The following is a 17,496-nucleotide window of genomic DNA, read 5'->3' as shown; positions in this document are numbered from 1 at the left end:
TCGGCAGCGGACCGATGGCGGCAAATCGACAACTTTTGAACAACAGTCCGTCAGCGGCAAACCGATGATAAAGCGATAGCGGAATAGCATAGGACCTATAATAAGTTTTGACTAAGATTTGAATGCATTGATATACATATTATTTTTATATTTTTGTTTGAATAGAACGCACTCATCGTTAGCAAAATTGTGTATATCTTTCAGCGTAATTTTTACTCATAAAAGAATGGCAAATCCTGCCGATGCCTGGAAGGCACATCAAATACCTTTTGACTTTGTGCATAGGTATATAGCCATTAAATACGAATTTATTATACTAAAATTCTCCTTGCACCAAAAAACACTACCCCAACTGTAAATCATTAGGTCATACGTGACAACGCTTAAGCTCGGTGAACAAAAAGAATAATCAGAAGTTATAATAAAAATCATTTTAAGATTGCAATTTACAATTACAATATGAATATTAAAGTCACAATAATATTTTTTTTATTTAAAGCAGAATATATAAAATATTTGTATCTGTAGGTTATTGCTTAACTTGCGTTTAGCAAACGTTTAAAATATAAAATATAAAATAAATAGTTAATTTTAAACACATCTTTAAGTTTAGTTTATTCTCATTTCAATCGAAAACTAAATATATTCGGAAAGCCATGTGTTGAAAATCGATTTACGTTGCAGTCTGCAGACTTTTAACTTTTACCTGAAAGCAGACAATGATATATAATGAAAATATTGAAACAGTTAAGTTTAGAGCTATTACAACAATAATAATAAACTTACCTTCTCAGTCCTTAAAAACGTTTTTGTTTAAAATAGCCTGATCATCAGTTATTGACAAATAACTCCAGATACTAAGTTTATCTACATTGAATAAATATAAATTTAATTTTGTTATTTAAGCATAATTTAAAACATAAAAACAACAAAAACATTGCTTAATTATACTGCTACATTATCTTAACTAAGGAAACATCTTTAAAAAAAACTATTTAAAAATAAAGTCATAATGCGTGCCTTTTTTTAAAAATAAAACTTCATATACAGTAATCTTAAATACTCTACCTGGTATATCAATTCCTATCAATATGCTTGAGGGGCTAATGAACAATAAAAAAAAATTGTATTTTCATTAAAAAAATTATCTTTAACTTTAATTTTAAGTTAACAAATAAAATAGTATTAAAAAATGATATACTTATATGCCAGGTTGGAAATCAAACTGTGAAATCCACAGCAACTTAAGGTCAATGGTGAACCTTTTGCAAACCATAGGCCTAAGACACAAGTGCAGATCTGAAAAAGAAAGAATCAGAGACAGAACACATCAATAAAAATATAATTTGATGAACTAAAATATAGTTTGCACATTGAACATAGTTTTCACCATACAAACAAAAACATAGCACGATATAATATACTATGAAAATACCTTGGAAAAATATAAAGACAGCAAAATAATTGATTGAAATAAAATGGTTTAGTAAATAAGTATATAATTATTCAAACAGTAGACAGACCTCCTGAACTTATATTTTGGATTTCTTTCAAAAACAACATTGAAACAAATAACAATAAAATGATAATACCACGATCAATTTAAATTCTCATTAACAATCTCATATACAAGAGGTTACAGTAAAAGGGAATGAATATGAAAAACATGGAATATTTATTGCACAAATACTTTACTCCAGTGAGTTTAAAAAAAAAATATTTAGAAATGTATTAAATATTGTAAAATAAAGATAACAAATTTGTAAATAAAGATGCTTATTTTATTTAAAAATGTTATTCATCTTCTGAACTAAAAAATGCCTCTTTATTTAATGGCATTGGAAAACTTGATGTAGGCATCAGTTTTTTCTTGGCCTGTTTGTTTTTTTGGTCTTGTCGAACATTTTGTCCACCATTGCGGTCAGATGCACCACGCAAAAAACGGACAACCTCATGTTGAAAATCTGATTCAGTTGCTGAAGTTGTTGCAGGATTTCTTTTTACAGCTTCTAAGAATCAATTTAAGACTTTTATTTAACTTTCCGTCAGGAAAAAATCTTTATATTTTTCAATGTAATTTCAGCAATATTTTAATTTTTTTTATTAACAAATTTTATTTATTTATTAACTATTTATTAGCAAATAATTAAATTACTTTCAAGCACATGTTGACATTGTAAGTCTTTTAGGCTTTGTTTTACAAAGATACTTTCATTGTCATTTCTGGTAATACCAGTCCATTTAATTTTACAGCAGAGGTTATTAGTAAATAACGTAAAAGACATTCTCCGCACAGCCTCCTCCTTTAATGTCTGGCCTCCTTTACTTGCCACAGCTATTACCTACAAAAAACATAGAAAAAGCATCAGTAATATATATACTGAAAAATATTTCTAAATAAATTTATAAAAAAATTGATTTCAAATTAAGGGCATAAAATATTCCATAACATTTATAATTGAAAATTGTATTGTATAAAAATGCTTACAAGTTTGTTAAACACTGCCTTGTCAGCTGCAAGGAGTTTTTCAATTTCACACAATTCTTCTAAATTGTCAATGGGAAAGCTGTATTTTTCTAAAATATCATTTTCTCCCTTGCACTCTAACATTTGCTGCAACATTTTTGTGTTGAACTCAGCTTGGCGCTTTAAACCATTGATTTCACTTTTTATCTCCATAAGTAAAGTAACCAGCTTTTCAGAAACATCCTGAGAAAGCAAACACTGAGTCCTGTGTAAAATGATATGTTAAATAAAAAATTGTATATATTACTTCATTGATTGCTTTTTAAAAGTATTTCCTAATTTTTTTTTGAAAGTAAAAATGTATTGATTACTCATTTGATGTGGTTTTATTTGAACTAACTTCAAACACATCTTCAGACATCGAGGACATTGATTGTTGAAGCCTAAAAATTTTTAATGTTTTTACCAAAATTTAAAAAATGTTACTTTGATCACATTATTTTATTATATAAAAGCAATAATAAAACTTTTTATTAATTTTTTGTTGTATACAAATTTTATATATTATGTATTGGATTATTTAAAATTGTTTTATTCCGATAATGTAAACAATCATACATTAACAGAGGTACAAACGGTGCACTTTGTAAATCTTTCTTTGGAAAATGTGATTTCTTAATGATTTTTGGGACATTAAACTCTATATCATTGTCACTCATAATCTGAGGGGTGTCAATATTGTAGTCAATTGTTTTTCTGAAAATATATAATAAATAATGCTATCTATTGCATTTTTAATGTTAAAAAATGAATAAAAAAACTTTTCTTTGGTTATTATTTATATTTTTGTCTTTAATTTTATAAAGACAATTTCTGCCTTTAACACAAACCTCTTTGTTCTCAAGCGTGCAGGCTGTTGTTCAGACTCTGTTTGTAAATCTGATGTGTCTTCTGCAATCTTTAGCTTTAAACAGGCTTTTTCATAAGTGTCTAGAGACAAAAAGTAGGTTAAACTTAACTATTTAAAATAGATTAGTAAAACATGTTTTTCAATAAAACCTTGATTATATAATGGTAAAATTTTCACTAAACTATACTCTTAGTTAATTTAGCAATAGGTTAATCATAAAGAGATGGTGTTATTTATTACTTTATAATAAAAAAGTAAAAGTGTAAACCTGTAGAGTATAGAACACGAATGTCATGTATTGCCCAAGTATCACATGCTGTTTCAAGACTTGTAACAGCTTTAACAACCATTTTATCACTAATAAATGGTGGCCATCGATAAGAACTCTCATCAATTAGCCAAGTAGATGGGACCACAAACAACAAACCTTGTTCGTTAATGAAAGAAACTACAGCAAACGTTTTGTTATTCATGTTAAAGCTTTAATTCCTAAAAAATTTTAATTAGCTTAGTTTGTAGTTTCGGTTTAATATTGTTGAAGATTTTTGTGACAAAAGGGAACTTTAAATCAAGTTAAAAACTAATCTTTTAACAACAAAATTAAAATATTACTTAGATTTATATATATATATATATATATATATATATATATATATATATATATATATATATATATATATATATATATATATATATATATATATATATATATATATATATATATATATATATATATATGTATATATATATATATATATATATATATTGATTGGTTATGTATTATATCAAAATAATACAAAGCTCTTGTGCGTAAAAGAGTGCTCAATATTATAATAATAGAGCAATATATATATATATATCTGTTATTTAAATGGAGAAAAACAACATTTTAATAGTACTTAAAGTTTCGTGCCTTACGGCAATCATCAGCTATTAATTACAAATTAAAAACGTAAAAAACCGTTTAAAAACGAATCAAATTTACGGTAGAACGAATTCTGACGTAATGAGCAAAAAGACGCAATCATTTAGTCTTCAGTATCAAAAGAGGATAAAAGGAACTTGTTAGCATGTCGACATTTAGATAATATTTCGCTTCTTTTGTTGAGTAGGTTGTTTTCTTTATGCGATAAAATTTCAAACTTCTCGTGAAGGCAAAGGTTACAGGTCTTGGTTTCAGGGTTGGAAGGTTTGCATCGCTTTACAATTCTCCACTTTATTATAGGTGTGATGGCTTTTTCTTTTAATTTCCAAATTTCCTTTGAAAGTTCTGTATCATTCTTATACCTGACCGTATTAAAAGATTTTACATGGTTAGCATATCTTAGTTTAAATGGTGTCTCGCTAATGCCAAAATAAACTTTTTCTTTGAGTTCAAGATTTTCGGAACTCACGATAGCTTTATAAACGATGTTGCTTAATAAACATTGATTGTTTAAAGGGCAAGTAGTTTTGTTAGTACAGTTGCAAGTGTTTTTTGGTATGCTTTTTTGGTCTTGTAAAATTTTGTGGTTATGCGAATTAATGATGGATTTTACGTTTCGCATACAGCTATAACTTACCTTGATCGAATTTCTATTAAAAATTTTGTGCAATCTATGATTTACCGGGAAGTGAAGGTCAACCAATACAAGTAAACGGTTTCCTATTTTTGTTTCCACGTTTTGACTGAATGGAGGGTTAAACCATATAATGTTTCGCTTGCGTTTTGTATTTTTAGTGGTGGCAACATGATGTTGATAACTAAGTTTACATTTATAGCCTGCTTTATTTAAAGCCTCTTCGTAAGGTGGAGTAGCATTTTTAAAAATAAGTTCGTTTGATGAAGTGGAAGATAATCTTAGTTCAACAGTGCGAGGTAGTCTTTTGATAACACTTGGTGGATGGTTGGAATCACAGTTGACGTAACTCAGTTCGTTATCACATTTCGAGTAAGGTCGAAAAGAATTATCATTAAGATCAAGTGTCACATCAAGATAATTTACGATTTTCATATTGCATTTGATGGAAATAAGAAAGTCATTACTTTTAAATATTTTCACGAAATGCTTTTTGATTTAGGATAAAGGCTGACAAAACGTCAAATATGTACAAGCTATCTAAAGAAGAATATAACCACCTTTTAACTAATGCTATCACCACCACCTACAAAAAAGGTGACACAAAACTAAAAGACAAAATAAATAAAGAAGGGAATAACATTTTGCGTAACCACGATGTTTATAGTAAAATCAAAATAAACGGTTCTTCTGGATGTTTTATTACATTGAAAGACCACAAAGAAAACTTTATCAACAACCCTACTGTTCGACTCTTAAATCCAGCAAAAAACGAGGTAGGAAGAATAAGCAAATTTATTTTATCTCAAATCGACAATGAACTCAAAAGTAAGCTCCTTGTAAACCAATGGCAAAGCACCTTAAATGTTACCGACTGGTTTAAAAAAATTAAAAACAAGCATCTCTACAAATTTCTAATTTTTGACATTAATGATTTTTATCCTTCAATAAGTGAAAAAACTCTCAACGCTGCAATCAACTTTGCCGAACAGCACCTTTTAATAAACTCGGAGCAAAAAGCAATAATAAAACATGCAAGAAAATCTTTACTTTTTAACAACAATGAAACGTGGATTAAGAAAAATGGGGGGCAGTTCGATGTTACAATGGGGGCTTACGATGGTGCTGAAGTATGTGAATTAGTAGGAATCTTTCTATTATTTCAACTTTCTCAATATTATAAAAGTGAAGATTTCGGGCTATATCGTGACGACGGGCTAGCAATATTTAAAAACAAAAACGGCCAGCAGATGGAAAAAATCAAAAAGCATTTCGTGAAAATATTTAAAAGTAATGACTTTCTTATTTCCATCAAATGCAATATGAAAATCGTAAATTATCTTGATGTGACACTTGATCTTAATGATAATTCTTTTCGACCTTACTCGAAATGTGATAACGAACTGAGTTACGTCAACTGTGATTCCAACCATCCACCAAGTGTTATCAAAAGACTACCTCGCACTGTTGAACTAAGATTATCTTCCACTTCATCAAACGAACTTATTTTTAAAAATGCTACTCCACCTTACGAAGAGGCTTTAAATAAAGCAGGCTATAAATGTAAACTTAGTTATCAACATCATGTTGCCACCACTAAAAATACAAAACGCAAGCGAAACATTATATGGTTTAACCCTCCATTCAGTCAAAACGTGGAAACAAAAATAGGAAACCGTTTACTTGTATTGGTTGACCTTCACTTCCCGGTAAATCATAGATTGCACAAAATTTTTAATAGAAATTCGATCAAGGTAAGTTATAGCTGTATGCGAAACGTAAAATCCATCATTAATTCGCATAACCACAAAATTTTACAAGACCAAAAAAGCATACCAAAAAACACTTGCAACTGTACTAACAAAACTACTTGCCCTTTAAACAATCAATGTTTATTAAGCAACATCGTTTATAAAGCTATCGTGAGTTCCGAAAATCTTGAACTCAAAGAAAAAGTTTATTTTGGCATTAGCGAGACACCATTTAAACTAAGATATGCTAACCATGTAAAATCTTTTAATACGGTCAGGTATAAGAATGATACAGAACTTTCAAAGGAAATTTGGAAATTAAAAGAAAAAGCCATCACACCTATAATAAAGTGGAGAATTGTAAAGCGATGCAAACCTTCCAACCCTGAAACCAAGACCTGTAACCTTTGCCTTCACGAGAAGTTTGAAATTTTATCGCATAAAGAAAACAACCTACTCAACAAAAGAAGCGAAATATTATCTAAATGTCGACATGCTAACAAGTTCCTTTTATCCTCTTTTGATACTGAAGACTAAATGATTGCGTCTTTTTGCTCATTACGTCAGAATTCGTTCTACCGTAAATTTGATTCGTTTTTAAACGGTTTTTTACGTTTTTAATTTGTAATTAATAGCTGATGATTGCCGTAAGGCACGAAACTTTAAGTACTATTAAAATGTTGTTTTTCTCCATTTAAATAACAGATATATATATATATATATATATATATATATATATATATATATATATATATATATATATATATATATATATATAACTACAAGGAAATGCCTTGTAGTTATATATATATATAACTACAAGGAAATGCCGGTTCTGGCGCATTGATACTTTTCCATACTTAAGGATGATAACTTTGATGCGTTGACTTACCTTTTTTAAAAAAAATGTGTGCTTTCTTCCCGTGTTGAAGTTATAAAATTTTTCTTGACATAATCCGCAACGAAGTATTAAAATATTCGTCGTAAGATTTTCATTCCTAAGCTATTCCTGAGCAAAGACTTTATCGATCAAATCAGGGCAAGGTCTGCTTTTGTAGTGTCCAATAGCCAAGGTGCTGATTTTATCATTTTGGATGATTCTTTTATCATCGTTAGCGCTAAGAGCTATTTTGTTTATTTCTTCAGTGTAAGTGTCGTGAAGATGAGATCGGATGACGTTCATGGTTCTGACCCGAGTACGCCGTTTAGTTTTTAGTGTGATTTTTTACAACTTTGACTTCGAATTAGAGCACTTTCAGTTGATTTTCAGGTCCATGTTTTTATATTTTTCTGAATCAGCATAAAATTCTCTATCATAATCAATCATAAAAAAAAAGGGGGGGGGGGGGGGAGAAAGTCGAGTAGCGCCGTAAGTTTATAACACCAACTACATATATATATAACCAACTATAGTTGGTTATAGCAATGAGCTACTGGACTAAAAGAAGAAAGATTCGGAAAGAAGTAAAAAATATTTTGATTGAAATAAAACAAGGTGAAATCGTTATCGATGGAGCCTGTAATTATGATTACATACGCGAAACTGGGTTTTATTTTCCTCAAGCTACTGACACTTTGCCCGAGACAGTCATTCAAACAAATTGCAAAGAATATGCTATTAACAACTCAGATAATGAAGCTTCCAACTCTACTGCTCTGGATGATAACCCCAATATTTCTTATCTAATCGATAATGAAAATAGCGAGTTTGAAGTTTTATCCGATAGTGATTCAGATATAAGTGACAAGCATAATGCAGTAGATGAACTGGAGGGTGATTTAGCTTTTTGGTCTTCTCAACATAACATTACACAATAAGCATTTAGTGATTTAATTTGCATTGTGAGCAAGTTTGTTCCTGGTTTGTCAAAAAGTCCAAAAACAATAATGAGAACAGAAATTGCTAAGCGTGAAGTGAATGAAGGTTTTTGTTATTTTGGTATTAGCAGGAGATACTCAATAAATTTCCAACTTTGTGTAGTGATAATGAAATGGAAGTTTCAACAATATCTTTTCAAGTCAATATGGATGGCCTTCCATTATTTAAGAGTTCTAACACACAACTTTGGCCCATTCTTGGACTAATAGAACAGTTTGAAAATAAACTTCAACAAAATAGGGAACCATTTGTTATTGGACTATACTGTGGAAATAGTAAGCCAACGGATGTTAAAAAAATTTTAGAAGATTTTGTTAAAGAAGTAAAAGAGCTTCAGCTTAATGGTCTTATCATTAACAATGTGCATTACAAAGTAGAACTTTCTGCTCTTGTGTGTGACACCCCAGCTAGAGCTTTTGTTAAATGTATAAAGGGGCATAGTGCTTATCATGGGTGTGATAAATGTGAACAGCATGGTGTCTATGTTGGTCGTGTCACCTTTCCAGAAACAGGTGCAGTTCTTAGAACAGATAACTCTTTTGCCAGAATGACAGATCGTCATCATCATATTAGTGAAAGTCCACTTATAAATATTCCAATGAAAATGATATCACAAGTGCCTGCTGATTATATGCATTTAGTTTGTCTTGGGGTTATGCGAAAATTAGTATATTTATTTTTGAAAGGTCATTTAAAGACTAGACTTAGTCCTCGTATTGTCTGTGAGTTATCAGAAAAACACCTAAATTTAGGAAATTATATCCCATTTGAATTTGCACGTAAGCCTAGATTGTTCAAAGACTTTGAGCGTTGGAAGGCAACTGAATTTAGACAATTACTGTTGTACACTGGCATGGTCTGTTTTGAAGGTATACTACCAACTGCGTTATATGATAATTTTATGTTACTGTCAGTTGGTATGAGTATCCTGTTAAGTGAATATTTGTACAATGAATATGTTGACTATGCTCACAATTTGCTATTGTTGTTTGTTAAACATGTTGGTGATATTTATGGCAGGGAAGTGATCACATACAATATGCATGGGTTGCTGCATTTAGCTAGTGTTTCTAAAAGTTTTGGACCTCTAGATAATGTATCATCATTTCCTTTTGAAAATTATTTGAAAAAATTAAAAAAGCTTGTACGAAAGCCTCATTTGCCATTGCAGCAAGTAGTCAGAAGGTTATCAGAAAGACAAATAATTGATAGGAGACAACAGTTGAGTTATAAGGTGAAAAATTTTCCCTACTTTAAGAAAGAGCACAGTGATGGACCTGTACCAAGAGAACTAAAAATAAGTACTCAGTTTAAAGAATTGTTTGCTAAACATTTTTGTATCAAAATAACTGATGGTGATAATTCCTTTAGCTTAAATGATGACAAAATAATTGTAGTGATGAATATTGTGAAAGCGATTGATGATGTGTGTATCATATATAGAGTGTTTGAAAACATTGAAAATTTATTTATATACCTTTGAATGCAGCACTGTTTTACTGTTCACTGTCAGAAATAAAAAGGAAATATGTTCTTTTACCTTTTAAAACTAACTATGCTGCTATACCCATGTTACATTTTTAAGATTTTTTCCATATAATTTTTTTACATTTTTTTTGTATATATTGCTTACTACAATAAAGTTATTTATAAAAATGTGTACTTTGTTTTTGTTTAAGTTATTATGTTATATATATATTTATATACAGCCTATAAATATTTATTTTAAATTAAAAATCATATTATGTGTGTGTATAATATATATATATATATATATATATATATATATATATATATATATATATATATATATATATATATATATATATATATATATGTATATATATATATATATATATATTTGCAATAATAATAAAAGAGTATTAACAAGTAAAATGTTTTTTATTATCTCCTATTATTTGTTTTATTGCATTAATAACTCTGTCTGATTCTTCTGTCTGACTTTTTTAATTTTAGGCATTATAATGATTTGTCTGACTTCCTTATTTTTGACTGATGTAAAAAGATCAATTTTTATTATCCATTCATTATTGAATCCATTGAAAAAGTTTAAGGTTTGTTGAATTTATAACTACATGTTTTATTTTGATATTATTTTTTTAATGTTATTATTTTGTAATTTATATAATCTTCCAATTCCTCTATAACACTTTTCTTTAATAGTTTTTATATATATCTTTTATAGTTATTAATAAAAGAATTAAGACTAATATATATATATATATATATATATATATATATATATATATATATATATATATATATATATATATATATATATATATATATATATATATATACAGTGTCCTCAAAAAAAAAAGGGACAGCATGACTTTTTTGTTAAAAGTCATAAAAATCATTGTTGTATCAATTATTTTAAATTTTTTTTTCTTAATTATAAAATTAGAACAAATAATGAACTATACTATTTAATAAAAAAACAAAAATAATTGACTTAACTTTTGTAATTCAACTAAACTGCAGAATTGTTAGAAATCTAACATAAATGAAAAAATTGTATACATTTTTTATAATAAAGTAAAGTTGATTGTACCATTAAATGTTTAAAAATTTTTGGTTTTCAATGTTAGATACTTAATATATTTACACTATTTTAATATTTAAAATGAAAAGAAATTGAAAAAAAAGGAGGTGGGCCCTCAAATTAACAACAGGTAAAAAAGGGTATCTTTAACATTGTATTTTATATTTCCGATTAAAGCTTTCCTCATTATAAAGTGTTACATGTAATTTTATATTGTTTTTTTGCAAAGTAAAGTTCTTTTTAACTTTTCAAAATGACAATTTGACTCAAAAAAGTTTATATTATTTTATTTAAATTAATTTTTTTAACAATTTTATATAATTAGAAAATATAATTAAATGGCAACAATGGCAAAGTTAAATGCTTTTGATTCTACTACTACAAAAATTCAATCATTAAATAGGTATAAGACATTCATACTTATAGTATTTTGGTATTTAGTTGGAACTATATCATTTGTTTATCAGTTAAAATTCATATTTACCAACTTAGGAAAAAACACGTTTCAGACTTTGATAAAGGAAGAATAATTCAAATGCACAATGCAGATTGGCCTTTGCGTAAAATTTCCAAACAAGTTGGATGTGGTAAATCTACAGTTCAAAGAGTTGTGTCCAGATTTATTTCTCAAAATTCAATTAGCAGAAAGTCAGGGTCAGGAAGAAAGCGAAAAACGACAGAAAGAGAAGATCGATTGATTGTTAGGGAAGTGATGAAGAATCGTAGGATATCAGTGAGTCAGATAAAACAAAATTTAAACCTTGAACACTTATGTAACAATACAATTGTTGCAAGAATAAAGAAAGGTGAAGAGTTTACTTCAGGGTGGCAAACAAAAAAGCCTTTTATAAACGAGAAAAATCGTGTTAAGAGATTAAAATGGTGTAGAGATCATTTAAGCTGGACTTCATATCAATGGAAATGTGTCATATGGACAGATGAATCACCTTTTGTGCTACAATATGGTAATCGAGGAAGAATTTGGAAAAAAAAAGGTGAACCATATAATCCAGAGTGCACTCGTGCCACAGTAAAGCATGACAAAAAAATCATGGTTTGGGGTGCATTTGCTGCTCATGGTGTGGGAAACTTGTACAGAGTTGAAGGAATTATGGATCAACATAAGTACCATTATATTTTAGTTAACCAATTAAAACCTAGTATAACACATCTATTTCCAGATGGAAACTATATATTTCAGCAAGACAATGACCCAAAGCATACAGCAAAAAAAAATAAAAGATATATACAAAAGGCTGGTATACCTACCTTTGAGTGGCCGGCACAATCACCTGATCTTAATCCAATTGAGAACCTGTGGTCTATATTAGATTCTAAACTAAAAGACAGAAAACCTTGTAATGAAGATGAATTATTTTTGACACTTTTAAAAGGTTGGAACTCACTGGAAGTTAGCTTGTTAACAAAACTAGTTGAAAGCATGCCCCATAGATGCCAAGCGGTTATTGATGCAAAAGGTTATGCAACCAAGTATTAAAAATGAATATTATGCTTAAAACTGATTTAATTTCTATTTAGTTGTATCAAGGGAAAATGTAATTGCATAAAGCATTCTATGTTAAACAACATAGATGTAAAAAATTAGAAAACATACTCAATTTTACCATTCTTTTTTAAAAAAGTTGAATTTTCCTATTGTTTTCCTGTTTTGTTATAAGTCTAACTGTTTTATTGACTTCTTTTTGTTTTTAATGAAAAATATTGTGTAATAGAAGTAATTATTTGACATATTTTAAAAAAAGTTAAAAAATATTTGACAAAAATTTAATTTTTTTTGCTTTTTTTTAAAAAATCATGCTGTCCCATTTTTTATTGAGGACACTGTATATATATATATATATATATATATATATATATATATATATATATATATATATATATATATATATATATATATATATATATATGAGATCAAAAACAAGCTATTTTAATAAAAAATCTATTCACAATTTATTAATAAATAAAATATGAGGATCAAATAATACAAGCACACAAATAAATGTGTTACAAAATTTTTATAGCTTTCAAAGTAAGTTATTTATTTTACTTTTCCTTATAAATAATATAACCATTGTTATTACTTTTTCACTATTGATAATAATATTATTAATAACAATATTAATTTTCACTATAAATAATATTCGTATTTAATAACATTATTTGTTAAGTAATAATAATTGTACTATAATAGTATTTATAAGAAAAAAGTAAATAATTTAATTTGAAACCTATAAAGAAAGAAGTTTTTTATATATGTTATTTATGTATCCTATACGATATTATAATTGATTTGTAATGTGGTTATTATTTTTAAGATTAATAAGAATTGAAATTTAAACTTTAAATAAATTTAACACATTTAAAATAAGATAAGTTTAAATTATTTATTTAACTGAGTTGATTACAAAAGGCTTGAAGTTTATTTTGTGTTGGATTTATTGTTCTGTATTGTAGATGGATAAAAATTGTTTTGCAATTGTTGCTTTTGTTGATGAAAATGATGATGTTGCAATTGTACCAGGTACATGGCTGATCGGTAAGGATATGTGTTATTGGCCTCCTTATACAAGCCAGCAAAGAAACAATAAAGCTGCCAAGGAGGAAGAAATGCCAACTGATAATTGGAGAAAGCATTCAGTCAGAATTTTAGGGACAAAAGGTAATGCACTCATATTTTAATTTAAAAAACAATTAAATACTCTCTTTTTTATGATAGGATGTAAAGTTATTGTTTTAGGTTTTCTCTAAAAATGTATAATAAAATGGTATTCTACTTCTTAAATGATGTCTAGATATGCTTATAGTTTATCATTTATCTAATTAATTGTACTTCCATTAAACTTGTGCCACAAATTTAAATCCAGTTACTTTAATACAATGGTTTTAAGCTGTGTTATTAATTTTTCTACAATTTTCAGAATCTTATGGGAAGGCTCAATTTTGCCTTTCTAAAGCTACTGTCACATCAGATCTGCAGAGTGACACCGAAAGCCAAAGATTGCGCCCCAAACTGTAAGCTACTATAATTTATATGTAAATTTGATACACACCATATTTTTAAAGTGAAATGTATTGCTTTACTTGTTGCATAATATAGTGGCGATTGCTTGGTGTTGTAGCAGTAAATTAGTTAAATGATATTGTGTAGGTTGGTTCATAATCCAATAAATATAAAAATTTATCCATACATTAATTTGCTAGTTAAATAAATTTACTTGTTTGTAGCAAGCTATCAGGTTGATAAAACGTAGCCAGGGCCAGGTTTATGACTGGGGCTGCATAAATATTGATGCGTCCTTGTAAGATCTTTTTTTTATTAAAATTCACATTATATATGTATTTATTCCACCTTTATTTTATGTATATATATTTTTTTATTTGGCCTTAAGTAAAACAAATGTTTTACTAAGTTTATATTATTATTTGTTGACTATGTATAAATTTATTTACTCAGTCAATGTTTAACCTTGAAATTGTTTTCACTGCTGTGTTATAATATCTTAAGGTCTTATATGGCATTTCATAATGTATACTTTAGGGTATTTATCAGATACCATAAGATGGATTTCTTTAAATCATTTTTAAACATATGACTTATTTGTTTAGAATACAAAAGTATCCTGCTGAAAATTATGATAGTGACTCTGAAGATTATTATGAACAACCACAATTTAAAAAATCTTATCTGCTACCACCTACTCCTATAGTCAATAAAGAATGGAACATGATTGAAAAAAGTGATAGAACAGCAAAAAAAAAATTATCTCCTTCTCGTGCACCAATACCTCCTCCATTTCCTGATGCCAATCAAACATTAATAAAAGCAGTTGTTTCAAAAGAAGAATTATTAACTAGCCAGATTCAAAATAATTCCTCAAATGACAGTAATAATAATGTTAATAGAGAACAGCTTGAGTCTGAGCTTGTTCACAATGCTGAAACTGTTTCATTAGTTTCATCAACTACTGCCTTTTCATCAATGAATGCCACTTTGAACAAGGTTATTCTTCTTCAGGTGGAACTTAAAGCTGCTGTGAATAATCTACAGAAGAAAGTGAACAACAACACTGCCATGTTACAGACTCTTACACAAGGTGGTAAAGATGATGATGATGATATATTTGATTCTCTTGATTTACCGGTTTGTGACATCGAACAATTGCAGCAACTTGAGGATGCACTAAAGCAGGATAAAATTGTTTTTATTAAGCTTGTAAGCTTTAGAATTGTTTCAAACATGATTTTAATAATTATTTTTCCTAATTTAATAGTTTAAGTTTTTTTAATTTATATATAGTTAAAATTAAAGATTAATTTTCAAGCGGACCATTGACTTATGTCTTAACCTAACAACATAATTCAAATAATCATTTTAAAGCAATGATTTTTGTAAGAGGCTATTGATTTGTGTATATATTAGTGATTCTGAAACAGTAAAAATGCTATTTACAATTTTTTTCAAATTGTAAAACCTTAAGACATAATCTTTGTCAATAAAGAGCCATACTGATTAAGTTGTCTAAAAAATGCTTATGAAAGTTTGAGAACTAATTGTAATGGTTATTAATATATGTAATTACATAAAAATTATCTTTTTGCAACTGGTAATTGGTTAGGTATAGAACTTTACTTTTTTTTTAAAGGATTTATTGAAAGAGCTAGTCAAATATTTCTAAAGTCAAAACAATCTTAATCACATCTGTAATTAATTTGTAGTATATTGCAAATGATTTTATAAGTTAATAAAAAAAAAAAACAGATTTGTTTTATTAAGAGTAACAGTTTTTTTTAGGTAAAGGGAGTAGCAGCAAAAGGCGGGCAAAATCTCAAGGAAGCCACAAAGCGAATGCTATCATCCGTAATAAATAATGAAGTGGCAAAAAAATTGAATTGGACGGGACAAGGTGAACTTAATAAAAAGTCTTTCCGAGCTCTTAAATTTTGCCAAGTTATTGAAAGTAAGTTATTGAAAGTAAGTTATTGTAAGTTATTAAATATAAATATTTAAAAGTAATTGTATGCAATTGTTTTCTTTAATTAATTGTCATTTATTTAATTCTAATCGTTGTCATATACTAAAATCTTTAAATATGTTTGACGTTATTCAGAATATTTTGTGAATATCTTAAAGATTATTTAGCTTCCTTGACTATTTATGGATGTGTTATGTATATTTAAAAAATGAAAAATTGTCTTGTTATATATAATATATATAACATTTATCAATTGAAATGGTAAATTTATATTAGGAAATCGTACATCCCTTCATTACTACATGATTAGTTTTACTTGCATGAACTTGTTTAGAGTTTTCATTAAATCAGAATGAATATATAATATTAGCCTTTTTCTGTTGTATTTATACTACATTATTACTACATATCTGTTGTTTTTTTAAGTTGTAATTCGACCAAATAGTTGCTATTTGTTCGAAGTTTACTTACAAAAATTATGAAATAAAAATTTAAGCATGCAGAGTGTAAAATACAGCGTGTATAATACATTTTACGTATAGTATAACAAAACTATTAGTACGTACGTAAACAAAGGCTATATTATTTGTAAAATTTTTTTGTAAAAACACTTTGTATATGATTGTTTCATGTTTGTAGAAGCAATACGAAGAAATTTGCCAACAAAAGATGCCACAGACAGCAAAATTCAAAAGGCAATTGTGGCTTTCTTGTCTGGAGCTCTCGACAGAAATGGAGGCAGAAAAGAAAGAGCCGAAAGAAAGTCCATTCTGAAAGCCAGTTCAACAGAAAGTCGTGGTAATTTGAACCATACCGTCCAATCATTAACATCGAAACCGCGATTATCATTACCACGATTTGAACGCTCTAATTCTAACGAATCTGACAAAGATTAATGTGCTTAGGGTGTCTTACATTATCTGTTTTATATGTTTTGTATGTTAATTGTATATTTGGCATTATTTTAAGCTTTACAAGTTTTTCTATTATTAATGATATATGAGCATGTAATTTTTTTTTTTTTTTTTTTTGGAATTTCTTTAACTTTTAAAATAAAATACCTAAAAAGTACATAATTAGGAAAACATTCATAAATTGTTGAATTATTTATTAACCACTTTTAACTATTTTTTATTGTTAACTTACCACCTTGTTAAAAAAATTTAAAAATAGATATTGTAAATATAAATATAATAATTAGGTAATATTTTTATATAATTTATTTATAATTATATATTTAGGTATGTATAATTTAAATAATTAAGTATATGTGTAATTACGATAAATTGAATAATTAGGTAAACGCATAATGTGGGCCTTAAATGGACCCACGTTGCAACATGCGCTGGTTGCCAGCCTTGGCCATGAAT

The 17,496-nt window shown here is 27.8% G+C and overlaps 3 protein-coding genes across 12 annotated transcripts; 2 read left to right on the top strand and 1 right to left on the bottom strand.

Moving 5' to 3' along the window:
- Window positions 1-419: 419 nt before the first annotated feature.
- LOC145189384 (uncharacterized) lies at window positions 420-3,869 on the bottom strand. 4 transcript variants are annotated; one of them, XM_090094988.1, is made up of 10 exons: window positions 3,646-3,869; window positions 3,358-3,457; window positions 3,086-3,223; window positions 2,839-2,910; window positions 2,489-2,732; window positions 2,156-2,342; window positions 1,202-2,009; window positions 1,069-1,103; window positions 787-867; window positions 420-706 (listed from the first exon to the last, which is right to left on the bottom strand). In XM_090094988.1, the coding sequence occupies exons 1-7, from the start codon at window positions 3,848-3,850 to the stop codon at window positions 1,795-1,797; spliced, it is 1,161 nt and encodes a 386-aa protein (XP_089951114.1). In that variant the 5' UTR covers window positions 3,851-3,869; the 3' UTR covers window positions 420-706; window positions 787-867; window positions 1,069-1,103; window positions 1,202-1,794. The 4 variants fall into 4 exon arrangements, with proteins under 4 accessions (XP_089951114.1, XP_089951117.1, XP_089951115.1 ...); XM_090094991.1 differs by having other exon boundaries at window positions 2,489-2,710; XM_090094989.1 differs by lacking the exon at window positions 3,086-3,223.
- Window positions 3,870-8,112: 4,243 nt separating this feature from the next.
- Window positions 8,113-8,505, top strand: LOC149884856 (uncharacterized). Its single transcript, XM_090095007.1, has one exon. It carries the CDS (start codon window positions 8,113-8,115, stop codon window positions 8,503-8,505), a length of 393 nt encoding a protein of 130 aa, XP_089951133.1.
- A 171-nt stretch (window positions 8,506-8,676) lies between these two features.
- Window positions 8,677-17,141, top strand: LOC145198348 (uncharacterized). Of its 7 annotated transcripts, XR_016454726.1 has the most exons (8): window positions 8,677-9,435; window positions 10,544-10,641; window positions 13,608-13,812; window positions 14,072-14,165; window positions 14,379-14,452; window positions 14,760-15,366; window positions 15,946-16,111; window positions 16,766-17,141. XR_016454726.1 is itself a non-coding variant. In XM_090094972.1 (7 exons), the coding sequence occupies exons 1-7, from the start codon at window positions 8,679-8,681 to the stop codon at window positions 17,020-17,022; spliced, it is 2,184 nt and encodes a 727-aa protein (XP_089951098.1). In that variant the 5' UTR covers window positions 8,677-8,678; the 3' UTR covers window positions 17,023-17,141. The 7 variants fall into 7 exon arrangements, 4 of the variants coding, with proteins under 4 accessions (XP_089951098.1, XP_089951099.1, XP_089951100.1 ...); XR_016454724.1 differs by lacking the exon at window positions 14,379-14,452 and having other exon boundaries at window positions 15,936-16,111; XR_016454725.1 differs by lacking the exon at window positions 14,379-14,452 and having other exon boundaries at window positions 15,936-16,125.
- The last annotated feature ends 355 nt before the right edge of the window (window positions 17,142-17,496 follow it).

Source organism: Hydra viridissima, unplaced genomic scaffold (assembly GCF_058129835.1).
Source record: "Hydra viridissima isolate aposymbiotic clone 2 unplaced genomic scaffold, HvirCarnegie_v1 scaffold_8, whole genome shotgun sequence".
NCBI classification, from domain to species: Eukaryota; Metazoa; Cnidaria; class Hydrozoa; order Anthoathecata; family Hydridae; genus Hydra; species Hydra viridissima.
This window is presented reverse-complemented; position numbering and strand designations above follow the sequence as displayed.

Excerpts from the sequence above, each read along its gene's own strand:
- LOC145189384 (XM_090094988.1), bottom strand. The coding sequence starts at position 3,850 with ATGAATAACAAAACGTTTGCTGTAGTTTCTTTCATTAACGAACAAGGT. Across the intron at positions 3,224-3,357 it reads GCACGCTTGAGAACAAAGAG|AAAAACAATTGACTACAATA; the intron begins GTTTGTGTTAAA and ends ATATATTTTCAG. Across the intron at positions 2,911-3,085 it reads CCGTTTGTACCTCTGTTAAT|GCTTCAACAATCAATGTCCT; the intron begins GTATGATTGTTT and ends AAAAATTTTTAG.
- LOC149884856 (XM_090095007.1), top strand. The coding sequence starts at position 8,113 with ATGAGCTACTGGACTAAAAGAAGAAAGATTCGGAAAGAAGTAAAAAAT.
- LOC145198348 (XM_090094972.1), top strand. The coding sequence starts at position 8,679 with ATGGAAGTTTCAACAATATCTTTTCAAGTCAATATGGATGGCCTTCCA. Across the intron at positions 9,436-10,543 it reads TGGCATGGTCTGTTTTGAAG|GCATTATAATGATTTGTCTG; the intron begins GTATACTACCAA and ends TTTTAATTTTAG. Across the intron at positions 15,367-15,945 it reads AAATTGTTTTTATTAAGCTT|GTAAAGGGAGTAGCAGCAAA; the intron begins GTAAGCTTTAGA and ends AGTTTTTTTTAG.